This window comes from Falco naumanni, chromosome 5, assembly GCF_017639655.2.
Source record: "Falco naumanni isolate bFalNau1 chromosome 5, bFalNau1.pat, whole genome shotgun sequence".
Lineage (NCBI taxonomy): Eukaryota > Metazoa > Chordata > Aves > Falconiformes > Falconidae > Falco > Falco naumanni.
Window position 1 is genome coordinate 1,224,089 of NC_054058.1, and position 11,178 is coordinate 1,235,266.

At 54.7% G+C, this 11,178-nt stretch overlaps 2 protein-coding genes across 2 annotated transcripts; both read left to right on the forward strand.

Moving 5' to 3' along the window:
• Positions 1 to 41: 41 nt before the first annotated feature.
• Positions 42 to 790, forward strand: MRPL51 (mitochondrial ribosomal protein L51). The gene is made up of 2 exons (XM_040594695.1): positions 42 to 340; positions 523 to 790. The coding sequence occupies exons 1-2, from the start codon at positions 82 to 84 to the stop codon at positions 717 to 719; spliced, it is 456 nt and encodes a 151-aa protein (XP_040450629.1). The 5' UTR covers positions 42 to 81; the 3' UTR covers positions 720 to 790.
• A 3,142-nt stretch (positions 791 to 3,932) lies between these two features.
• On the forward strand, positions 3,933 to 8,032 carry VAMP1 (vesicle associated membrane protein 1; the record flags this gene model as incomplete). The annotated part of the gene is made up of 3 exons (XM_040594933.1): positions 3,933 to 4,082; positions 4,873 to 5,031; positions 5,280 to 8,032. Coding segments are annotated over 3 exons (393 nt in total), but the record flags the coding sequence as incomplete, so codon positions are not given.
• Between the last annotated feature and the right edge of the window lie 3,146 nt (positions 8,033 to 11,178).

An 11,178-nucleotide genomic window follows, 5' to 3' on the forward strand; every position in this document is an offset into this window, starting at 1 on the left:
GGACCGTTAGCGCCTCGTTTCCGTTCTTCCGCTTCCCGACAGCCACAGCGGCCGGAAGAGGCGGTCCCCGGGGTCACCGCGATGGCGGCGGTGCTGCAGGCTGCCGGGCGAGACCTGCTGGGCCGGGCCACCTCCCTACTCCGCGCCGAGCGCAGGATCAGCGGCAGCGGCGGGGCGCGCTGCGGCCCTGTACGGCCCGGTCTCCCCGTGCCCATCTCCTCGCCCCTGGCAGGGTTCACCCGGCCCATCCGCATCAAGGAGCCGCCGAAGCCCAAGCAGGTGGATCGGTGGACGGAAAAACGGGCTTTGTTCGGGGTCTACGACAACGTGGGGATCCTGGGTAAGGCATAGGCGCGCCCTCCCCCCCGCTGCGGCCCCGGGGCAGGAGGGGAGGGCGGCTGGACCCATCTGCAGGCGAGTGGCTCTTCCAGTGGCGAGGGGGGGGGCTGCGGCAGGCCGCTCTGGGAACAGCCTCCCCCCGGGGCTCCTCCGGCTTCATCCTTTCCGCTTTCCTGTCCTCAGGCGGCTTCCACGTCCACCCGAAGAACCTCATCCAGGGGCCCAGATGGCTGCGAGGCTGGCGGGGTAATGAGCTGCAGAGGTGCATCCGCAAGAAGCAGGTGGTGGGAGATCGGATGTTTATAGACGACTATCACAATCTTAACAAGAGGATCCGTTACTTGTACAAGCGCTTCAATCGCACCGGGAAGCACCGCTAGGAGCAGCTGTGGGCTTGGCACATGGAGCGTGGTTTTGCGGCATCACGGTCAGAATAAAGCCAGTTTTCACACGGTGGGGTTCCCAGTGCTTTCAGCAACTTTCACTGTGTGTTTCTGGCCCAGTCTCAAGGTCTTGCTGCTGCTCCAGGCCTGAGCTTCTCCTCTGTGCAAGTTTAGCCCCCTCAATCATTTTTGATGTACTTGCAGACATCTGTTCTAGTCTGGATCCCTGAACTTGACCTGAGAGTCCTCTATTTTTTGGCCAGGCTTCTAGCATCCCTTCAGTCTCTGTGAGCCCTAGGTTCTCTACTTGCCAATTTCATTATGCTCCAACTTAAGATATTTCCTCAGCTGAATTTTCAAGTTAGTGCTAAGAGTGCCTACTAATACGTCTTCCAGCTAGCTGCTTGGCCCCTTGCCCTCCATTTATCTGTGATTAAGCGTGAATCATTCAGATGTTAATTGAAATGCACCAAACCCTGTCTTAAGGGCAGAAGTTGTCTCTGTTAAGTCTCTGACCATACTAACAACACTTACTGACCAAATGGCCTTTTGTTTGTAATTTAGTCAGGCTTTGAAAAAGTAATTCAGGCACTTAACTGTTTTCAGAAACTAGCTTCTAGTTTTCCATAACCCATTATTGGTTCATTTAAAGAAGTTACCGTGAATCAAAGCTGGCATCTGTGCTCCAGCACCACAAAGAACGTTCTATACTTCAGAAGAATCTGTATGATGAGCAGGTGTTTGCCTCTGTCTTAGTAGTTGTTAATTCAGCTGCTAGGTAATTGGGGAGTTATCTGCTGACCTGATCTATCTTGTTACAGAGCGGTGCTACTCTGTCATCAAAAACACTTGGTTGGAAGTGGCAGGGAATGAAAAGAACTTTCTTTAGGTCTGGGCCTTAGGAAGGTGAAGCCAAAGTCTCTGTTCAAGCAGCTGAAGTTAACGTTCCTGGGAGCAGGGTGGCAGACCTGTGGCACTCCTGTCAGAAGGTGTTGTGGATCCAGGAAATGTGCACAGATCCAAGTGGAGGCTGAGCAAGCACCTGGAAGAGAGCACCTGGGGGTTACTGCGTACATAAATCACAGCAGCAGCAAATCCTTGGCTGAAAGTATGTCAGAAACTTGAAAAGCATCAGAGAAAAGTATCTTGTACCCTTTAGTCACCTTAGTCCCTAAGGACCAACTTGGCAAGGGCTCCGGGCAGTAATTCCATAAGCTCCATGTTCTGTTATTTGCAGTGGTTATTGGAACGGCCCTCAGACTGCAGTGGGAAGCTCGCCAAGCTACAGAAGCTTCTTCCATGACTTGCCCCTTCAGAGCTTGTCAGAGGGCACAGCTTAAAAACCTTTGGTTCTGCCGAGGCTAGTGCTAGATTGCTCCTTAACCCCCGGTAGTCCTCTGCAAATGATCTGGCTCCAGTCACAACCCTGTGTTAAGTTGTCACCTTCCTTGTATGGTCTTTGGGCTCCCAGGCTGTAACTTACAATGTACGTCTTGTGTGCCTACTAATCGCTCGGATCTCACAGTGAAAAGCCTTTACTAACAGCCTGTATTGCTTACGAAAGGAAGAGGTACTTCAGTGTAAGTGAAAACCAGTTGCTCGTCACGATACTTACCACACCTACCGCTGTGCAGAGACTTCTTGTTCCAGCATGCTGCTGCCTCCATTCTCGTCCTGAATTGAAGAATCCTCCCTTCTGATCCAGCAGGCTCCTTAGAATCTTCAGCGGGGGGAGAGACCCAAGCAGGTAGCTGCTGCTGGGGCTGCTGTTGGAGCCTGTTTTCCCCCAGCAGGCAGCGGCATCGCGAAGGCAGCTGGTTCAGGCTCCCCTCCGCGCTGTGCCGCAGTGGAAGCGAGCCAGCCGTGCCATATCTTAATTGCAGGGACAGCGGCTTAACCGGCGCCAACATCCACCCTGCGGGGGGGGCTGGAGGCGCTCCCGCAGCCCCCCCGGAACCGCACCAGCAAACTGTGGGGCGGGGAAGTGTTGTTGGGCCCCTGTGCGGCGGCAGGGCCTCGCTCGGGGCTGCCGGGGTCCCGTGGCGGGGCCTCGGGGGAGGTTTTGCCCCCCCGGGGGGGTGGGTGGTGTCCCATCGCTGGGCCCGGTTGTCTCTGCGGAGGTACCACCGCCGGGCCCTGGGGGTAGCGGCCCCGGCCCCGTCCAGGGTCGTCACCCAGGGGCTCCCAAGGCCGGGCTCAGCCGCGAGCGGCGCCGGGGTGGCGGGCGCGGCCCCGGGGATCCTCCGTAGGGGCGGGCGCGGGGCGCGTGCAGGGAGCGTGCCGCGCGCGGGGGTGGGCGGCCCCTGCTCCCATTGGGCGGTCCCAAGGGTGAGTCACAGCGGGGCGGGGCTTGTCCCCTCGGAGGTCTGGCGCCAGGGAAGGGGTGGGACTCGGCTTCACAGGGCTCCTCCCCCCGGCAAGGCCGCGGAGCACTGATTGGCTGCGGAGGAACAGAAAGGCGGTGCTAGTACAGGGCTGCGGGCGCGTTCCCTTCGTGCGGCTATTTCTGGTTGGCTGTTGGCTCTAGGGGGTGGGGTCTCACCTCCTATAAATAGGGGCCCCGGCGGCGGGCGTGCGGTTGGTGGAGTGCGGTTAGGGTGTGGGTCGGAGCCGCCGGCTGCGGCGTGCACGGGGGTCGTGGTCTGCCTCGGCGATGTGAGTGGGCGGCGTGGTCGCGGCTGGAGCTGTGTGGGTGAGGTGGGGGGTGGTGGGACCGGGCCCGCGGAGCCGGCGGCCTGGCTGCCGGCGGGGCCGAGTGGCGCATTGCAGCAGCCGCAGGCAGGTTGCTCGCACCGCCCCCGCGCCCCGGGCGGTCCCGCGTGTGCGTGGGGTGCTGTGGGTGCGTGGGCTCTGCCCCACGGGTGGTCCGTGGGGCCGTCGCTCCATCACCCAGCCGGCTGCCATCGCCGTGTCCAGGCGCCCGGGGGCTGCCGCGTCTCCCCGTCGGTGCGGCCCGTCCCGTTCCGTTCTCCCTGGTCCTTGCGGCACCTCCGGCCACCGGGAGGCTGCAGCGGCGGGCACGGCCCTACCCGCGCCCCCCCGCCCGCCCCGGGGCTGGCCGGCCGGCCCCCCCGAGCTCGCACCGGGGGGTGCGGGCCCTCGGGGCTGCTGCTGGCACTGCCCCAGCAGGGGAGGGCACGGGAGTGGGGGGGTTTGGGGGGTCCCCTCTGTCCCCCTGACTGTTTTTTTCTCTTTGTGTGTGGCTCCCTAGGTCTGATCCAGCTCAGCAGCCTGCTCCCGGGGCCCCCGAAGGGGCTGCCCCAGGTGGGGGTCCCCCTGGTGGGGGTCCCTCCGCGCAGTCCCCCCCCCAATCTGAGCAGTAACCGCCGGCTGCAGCAGACGCAGGCCCAAGTGAAGGAGGTTGGTAGCCCTGCCAGCCGCGCTGGCAGCCCGGAGGCAGCCTGGGCTCCTCACCTCCTGCTCCGCAGCAGCGATGGTCCTGACAGGTGGCTGTGGCTGTGCGAGTGGCCGCTCTTCTCACGCCAATGCCACACAGACAGACTCCTAGTGTGATGGCAGAGCTCTAAAGGGGCTGTGGGAGAGATCAGTTTCTGTTCCAAAGCTGCTTAAATCCAGATACAACCTCTAAGGAACAGCCCTGTTAGATTTTTGGTACCTGGTATGGTGTGTCTTTGTCGTGCCAAGTGTGGGTGCAAAGCTGTGTGGCACCCCGAGCTGCTCGGGTCCCTGCCTGCCCACCGGCAGGGCTGCTGGGGGGGGGGGGGGCTGGCCTGTGTGCCCAGGGTTGGGTGGAGCGGGGCTGTGCAGTGGTGCCGGTGTGCCTTGCTGGGACACCAGCATGTAGCTCCACATTATTTTTGCAGTTCTTGGGGAGGCAGCGGGTGGTTGCCCTTGTGAGGGCTGTGGCTTAGGCTTGCTGTATTTCAGGGCTTCTAAAACCGGGAGAATGTGGGGCTGAAAACCCGGTTTAAAGTGTACTTAAGCCAATACTTCAACAGGAGGTCTAGGATTATTTTTTTTTTCCTCCGCTTCGAAGTAGGCAATAACTTGAAAGCTGTTTCATCCCTTGACCTTTTTACATTGTTCAGGGTTTCCACTTGTTAGTATCTCAGTGTTAGTTACTGGCCAAGTTACTCTTTTTCACCTCTCTTTACCAAAACAACTGCTGCTTCTATTCTTCCCTCTGCAGGTAGTTGATATAATGTGTGTAAATGTAGATAAGGTGCTGGAACGAGACCAGAAGCTGTCAGAGCTAGATGACCGGGCAGATGCACTTCAGGCTGGTGCCTCACAATTTGAAAGTAGCGCAGCAAAACTCAAAAGGAAGTACTGGTGGAAGAACTGCAAGGTGAGTTTCCTAGCACCATCATGTCCTTTGTCAGAAGGAAACTGGGCTAGCTGTCTCCTGCAGGGCTTTGAGAGGATACTTGGGACTTAATGGTTTCAAATGCTTAGTATTCTTTTCGCTGTGGAAAGAATTTGGGGCCATGGCACTGTCCTACTTGCAGGGTCTGGCTTATGTTTGGTGGCTGTCAGGGAAAATGGGAAGTTGTCCATCTGTTCTGAGTTTTACTCTTTGACAATCTCTCTCTCCAGATGATGATCATGATGGGAGTGATTTGTGCCATTGTGGTGGTGGTGATTGTAAGTAAGTACCAAAAAGCCCAGGATCAAAGGTGAAGAAGCACCAGCTCTAGAGTACTTAAAACTCTTCCTTTTTTGGTTTGAGATCTGGAGGGTCTTAGGTGCATAAGCATTACCTTCAGTCCTTGGGGAAGGGAGGTAATGGTGGTGCTGGAACTCTCAGCTTGCTGTGGAAATGGTACACCTTACATAATAACAGAAGGAATTGGGGGTGGTCGTCACTCTAGAAATGGAAAATTTTGTCTGCCAGGTCAGGTAAACCTGTAAGTATGAGGGGCATTTACCCTGGAGTGGGTGGGTTGGCCAGTCCCTTCCCTGGTGGGGGATTTGGAGGGCTCTGAGGGACCTTTGGTGTAACTTGCCCTTCTGTTCTTTCCTTTTTCTTTTTCCTATTGCTTTGTCTCCAGTCTACTTTTTTACTTGAAGGTAGCTCCTTCCGTCTGCAACTTACTGTCCCCTGTCACCTTGCCTGTTTCTTCTTATCCTGAATCTTTCCTCCCCTTCCCTTCCACCTAGCTTCTTCATTGATTTCTTTGTTGGTTTTAATTTGTCTTCCGTATAGGATTCTGAAGCGCTCTACTGAACATGGTTAGACTCTTCAACAGCTGCTGCAGCTTTAGGGAGGGTCATCTTGCATTTAGAGGAAGAGGGGGAGTAGAGGAGGAGTGGATAGCTATTGCTCCTACTCTTCTGCAGGGAATTCTTGTGGTTTATTTTCGGGTGTGAGCTTGTCAATTAGTGCCTGTGTGGACTCTAGCAAAATAAGAATGCCTTAATGCAGTGCCTTTGGGGATGAAGGACTTCAGCACATGAGTCTTTAGTGTTCTGCCTAAAAAGAGTGGTAGCATGACTTAAGCTTTTCATTGAGCTTCTGAAATAAAGGCTAGTTTATGTTGGTTGGTGATTGTGAGACATCTGACTGAGCTAGAGGTAGTGATCTAGACTTCTCTAGCCGTGGAGAGCTGAGCACTTGAAGTGATTTATTCTGCCCGTTGTTATTTTCAGATGACTTGCTGTCTGAACATAGCCATTTCAGTTGTTATAAAGGAGAGCCTACATGATTACCTCAGTCAAGTGCAACAGACTAAAGAGTTAAATGAAAGGAGGTTTGTTACTATCTAAAAGGTACACGTGGGAGTAAAGGCTCCTGCCAGAAGGAACAAAAGAACAACAGTAAGGAGTCTGGTGGGGTGTGTCAAATACTCTTTTCATCTATGCAGACACGAGCTGGGACGCTGTGGCTTTCTACTACCTTGTAGCTTCCTGGAAGAGTTTGGGGTAGTGGCAGGATGGGAACAGGTGTGTTGCTTTCGTGTCACTCGGTTGAATGTCAAAGGAAGCCCACCGTGCTGGAGGTATGCCTGATCAGACTGAAGGAGCAATGCAGCTTTCTGCTTAACAATATCTGTTCTGTTTGTGCTACCACAAAGCCCTAACTTTCAGCAGGAGTTAGAGAATACTTGGAGCAGTTAGCCAGGGATTGAAAGGGAAATGCTGCTCTGGGCATGGATATTGCAAAGTGACATCAAATGTCCCCATTTGGCAGCTTGGATCTCTAGAGATCGTGCCTGTCCAACTGAAATCCTCCTACTCGCTGTGGGTACTCTTGAATTTAGATCCAAGGTGGTCTCTGCTGGAAGTAAACTTGCAGTGTGGAAAGCTGCTTGCAGAAAGCCACAATCCTCTTGTTCTCCTCTGTCAAAAATAAGAGCTGTGAATTTCTTGAATGTGTTGTCAAACTTGGGGTTAAATGACTTGCCCTGTTCCTTGGTTTCTGTGGAGTCTTCTGAGGAATGTGCCTCCTGTCTCTCCCTTTTTTAAAATTATTTTTACAAGCTGAGCTGTAGTCTGTAATCTAGACTGGAAAGAGGGCATTCCTTTAATTTAAAAAGCTCTACCTCAGTTCTAGAATACACTGGGATCTGTCTAGGCTTAAGGGGACGTGGGGAGGCAGGGGAGAACATCACTGGAGATCCCAGGTGGGAGTGAAGTACAAAAGGCGGGAGGAGTGGGTGCTTTCTGGTTTCGTTGGGTGTGCTGTAGAGGCCCCTTCCTCCTCACAGGGCGCCTGGGAAGGGGCTAGGTTTTGCATGCACACTTCCATGCCCCAGCATTTCATTTACGCTGAGTTCATCTCCCTGCGATTCCATCCCCCTCCACCTTGGGTGAGGGCAGAGATGAAGATCTGGAGTGAAGCAGCCCTCGTCCCCTGAGCACTTCCCTAATTCCCTGTGGAACTGAGATGTGATGGACGGTCAGAAGTGCATCTACTGAAGAGGAGCCAGGGCCTGCTTGTACTACTTGCTGCTATCGTTGTAGGGGGTGGGCATACGAGCTTGAGGCCCCCAGACCAGCAGTTCTCTTGAACTCTTCTAAATGAGCTTTGATGCCCTGTTCCTCCTGTTCCTCTGGGGGCTGAGGTCCCCCTAGGCTGTCTTTTCCATTTCTTTTTCTTAGATGTTGTGTGTTGCCTCTTCTGCTCCCTTTCCCTTCCTTTGTGTCTCTGTGCATGGGCAAAAAAAAAAAAAAAGAAATATCACCAAGGCCCTCCGAGTAAAAAAGCAAGGGACTCTGCTGCCCACAGCATTACAGCCACTCACGCACGTGCAGTTTATTTCCTTCCTCTATAAACTGTAATCTCCTCTGGCATGTTGTAGTAATCGGCTCATGTACTTGAAATGGTCTCTAAGAAACACGATTCACCACCTTACTGAGTCTGTCTGGTCTGTCGGCGGGTGGGGAGGGGTGGGGGATGCCAAACTCTCTTTGGTACATCGTTATTCGTTTTTTGTCGCTTCCATACTGTTACGCCCACCTGAAGCTCTGGCCCTCAGCAGGGGCTGGGTGTCCATTGTACCAGTGGTGTTTCCAGTTGCACTGGAACAGTGTGCTGGGCTGACTCTGGTAAGTCTGTAGCGCGTTGTATGAGCAGCAGCTCTGGGGGACGGGGTGCCCGAGCAGCTCCGCTGCCAGCTGCCAGGTGTTGACCCTCCGTGTGCTGCACGGGGAGGTGGTCTCCCCAGTGGGAGTGTTACTGGTAGCTCTGGTTCCTCAGGCTGTGCTGCCTTTGGTTTTCGATAACCTAGCCTTACACCCAGAAAACAATTCTCCGTTGCTGTCGGGTAAGCGTTCAGGATCCAAGTGGAGACCTCCGAGGGTGGGGCGCTGCCTGCAGCGTGTCCTGGAGCATGGCTGGGGTGAAGGTGAGCGCCCGCTCGTTTTGCATCGCTGTACGCTTGGAGCTCGTTAAAAAGAAATGACAGAGCTTTGTCCAGTGCAGCTCTTTTAAAACGAGGTGCTTGTGCCTTTATCTGCCCCTGCTCTTACAAACCTCAGGCTGTAAAAAGTACTCGCTGGGGCTTGTGGTTCTGCTTTTTGCCCGGCCGTAAGCCGCGCCGGGGCAGTGGGCAGCACGGGCAGCGGAGGATCGAGCGGCGCGGCGCGGCCCGTTCTCCGAAGGACGGAAGGCTCCCTGGGGCGGAGGGTGACCGCGTGGCTGGCGGATCAGTGGGCACGTGTAGCCTGGACTGCAGCGCGGCTCAGGCCTGCGCGGCCAGAACGAACTTGCTGGGCTGCAGTTCCTGCCAGGTTACGTCCTGTGGGCTCTCAGCCCTGTCCGTGTAGGGGCAGGGAGAGCCCTTCCTCGCACAGGCGTGTTCCCAGCCTGCTGACTCCAGCTCGCTGCTTCCCCAGCCAGACCTCGGGGCTTGGTGCCGGCTTTCCAGCGCTGGGCAGGGGGCTGGGCTGGGCCGGCCATGCTGCTGGCAGTTGCCCCAGGGCTGCAACCAGCTCCCGAGTCTGTTTGCGGAGAGTTGCCTGTCTAGCTACAGATCCTCCGGTAGGCGTTTACCGTGCTCTGCTGGGGTCTTGCCTTCCGAGGTGCCATCCTTTAAAGCACCGGCACCTCTGCTGCCCCTGCGGAGTCTTCTACCCTGGACAAAACCTGGATTTAAATGTGCACACTAAAAGCAAGACCAAGACTGTGGCAGAGCAGTTCTTCATACCTCTCCTTAGGAATTCAAGCTCTGTCTTTAGACGTGCAGCACCCAGAGGATCTGCTTCATCCTGATGTCTTCAGTTTTGGTGGGAGAAAAGCCTCAGCTATACTGTTCTTAAATGGACAGGTCTTAAACCTGATCGGAGGATGCCGCGAGCTCCGCTCTCACCAGCGGGGCACGGTGTCGCCCTGTTTCAGCAGAAGGGTAGCTGAGTGGTGGGGGTGAAGAGGAAAGGTTTGCCTGCGGCACAGGGACACAGCATCAGTGCTAGTTCGATGGACCCAGCTTCCCTCTGAAGTGATGGCTCCGTGCTGGGATGGATCTGCTGGGGCTGGGAGCCTTAACCTGGTATAGAGAGGCAGTGATGGGGAAGTACAGAGGATTTATCTTTCTTCTGAGCTCTAAGCAAATAATTACTCTCTGAGAGATGCAACAGAAAAAGATACAGGTTTTACAAAACAGGCAGCTGAGTTGTGCTTGTTGGATACGTGAGTACAGCCCAGTTTCTTCCACGTTGCTTACAGTGCTTCCTCTTGGGAGAACTGGATCCCTTCACAAAACTTGCCCTGCTTACAGGCCAGAATAAAGGTGTGCTTCAGCCTTCAGGTGACCTCTGACCTAGCTTTTGCTGGAGATACTTAGAACACCCTTATCTGCTCCCCAGGGTTTCCAGGATGAACAGCCCCTTAACACCCCTTTCTTCGCTGCACAGACCCACTAAATGACCCTTGCAGAGGCCAAAATGACTCTTTTCATGTTCTCTTCTGCCAGGCTGCTTTTTGGAAGAGAACTTGTACTTTTTTTTCTTTTTTTTTTTTTTTAAATAAATTTGCCATAATCTCCAGCTTTTTTTTTTTTTAGTCCATCGCCTTTAAGCATGTACTTGGAAGCTGAAGGTGCTTTCCCCTCTTGTGCTCACCTTCAAATACTGCCCGCTGGTAAGTGTACAGAGCTGCCAGAGGGAAATGGCCACCCTGATCTCTGTGGTTCCCCTCCTTCCAAGGGCACTGCTGCCCTTCTCAGTTCTTGACGCAGCACATCTCCACCCCTCAGATTTCCCTGACCCTGTCCCAAAAGCCTCGTAACCCTTTCCTCGGGCTTGGTCCGTGCAGACAAACCTTGCGCCCATCTGCCTGGCTTCTCCAAGCCCTCCAGCGAGCAGTTTCTTCTTCTAAATGTATTGCTTATTTTCTGAAGTGATGGTTTTATCATTTTTCTAGCTTCTCTAGACACTTACGTCTTCCATGCATTTCCTCATTATCCTAATTCTTGGGAGGGAAAAATTGTTTTAGTATCTGTCGGATGGTGGCTGTTAAGCTCTGAAGGAGCGAGCTTTCGGCAGCCGGCAGGGTGTGCCTGCCCATGGCTCCCTGTCCTCGTGGTCCCTGCCTTCTCACTCCTGTGCTCAGCTTCCCTCCTCCCTGGAGGGGCTGGCCATTCTTTCTTTTCTTCCAGTACTTCTTTCCATTCCCCCAATCCCACTCCACGTTTTCTTGGAGGTTCTTAGACCCTCCAAATTCACCTGAGCCCTCAAATGTCGGTGTCCCTGCGTTTCTGGGACTGTCCGTACCCCTTTCTCTGCTGGCGTAGGACTTCCCAGTGCTCTTATCCCTACTCAGAGACGTGCCACCACCGCGGCCCCACAGACCCTGGGGCCCCTCACACCCCATCTCTGCACGTTGTTCCCCATCCCAGAAGCGCTCGCCTCTCTTGTCTTGTATTTCAGCAGTACCAGACACTTCCACAAATCCTCTTTAAGCTCCTAAAAACTCATCCCTCTTCTTCCTCTGTAATTTCCCCACCATAGAAACCTTCCCTTTTCTCATCTTCCTTCTGTTCCTTAGGCATGTAGA

Excerpts from the sequence above, each read along its gene's own strand:
- MRPL51 (XM_040594695.1), top strand. The coding sequence starts at position 82 with ATGGCGGCGGTGCTGCAGGCTGCCGGGCGAGACCTGCTGGGCCGGGCC. Across the intron at positions 341-522 it reads CGACAACGTGGGGATCCTGG|GCGGCTTCCACGTCCACCCG; the intron begins GTAAGGCATAGG and ends TCCTGTCCTCAG.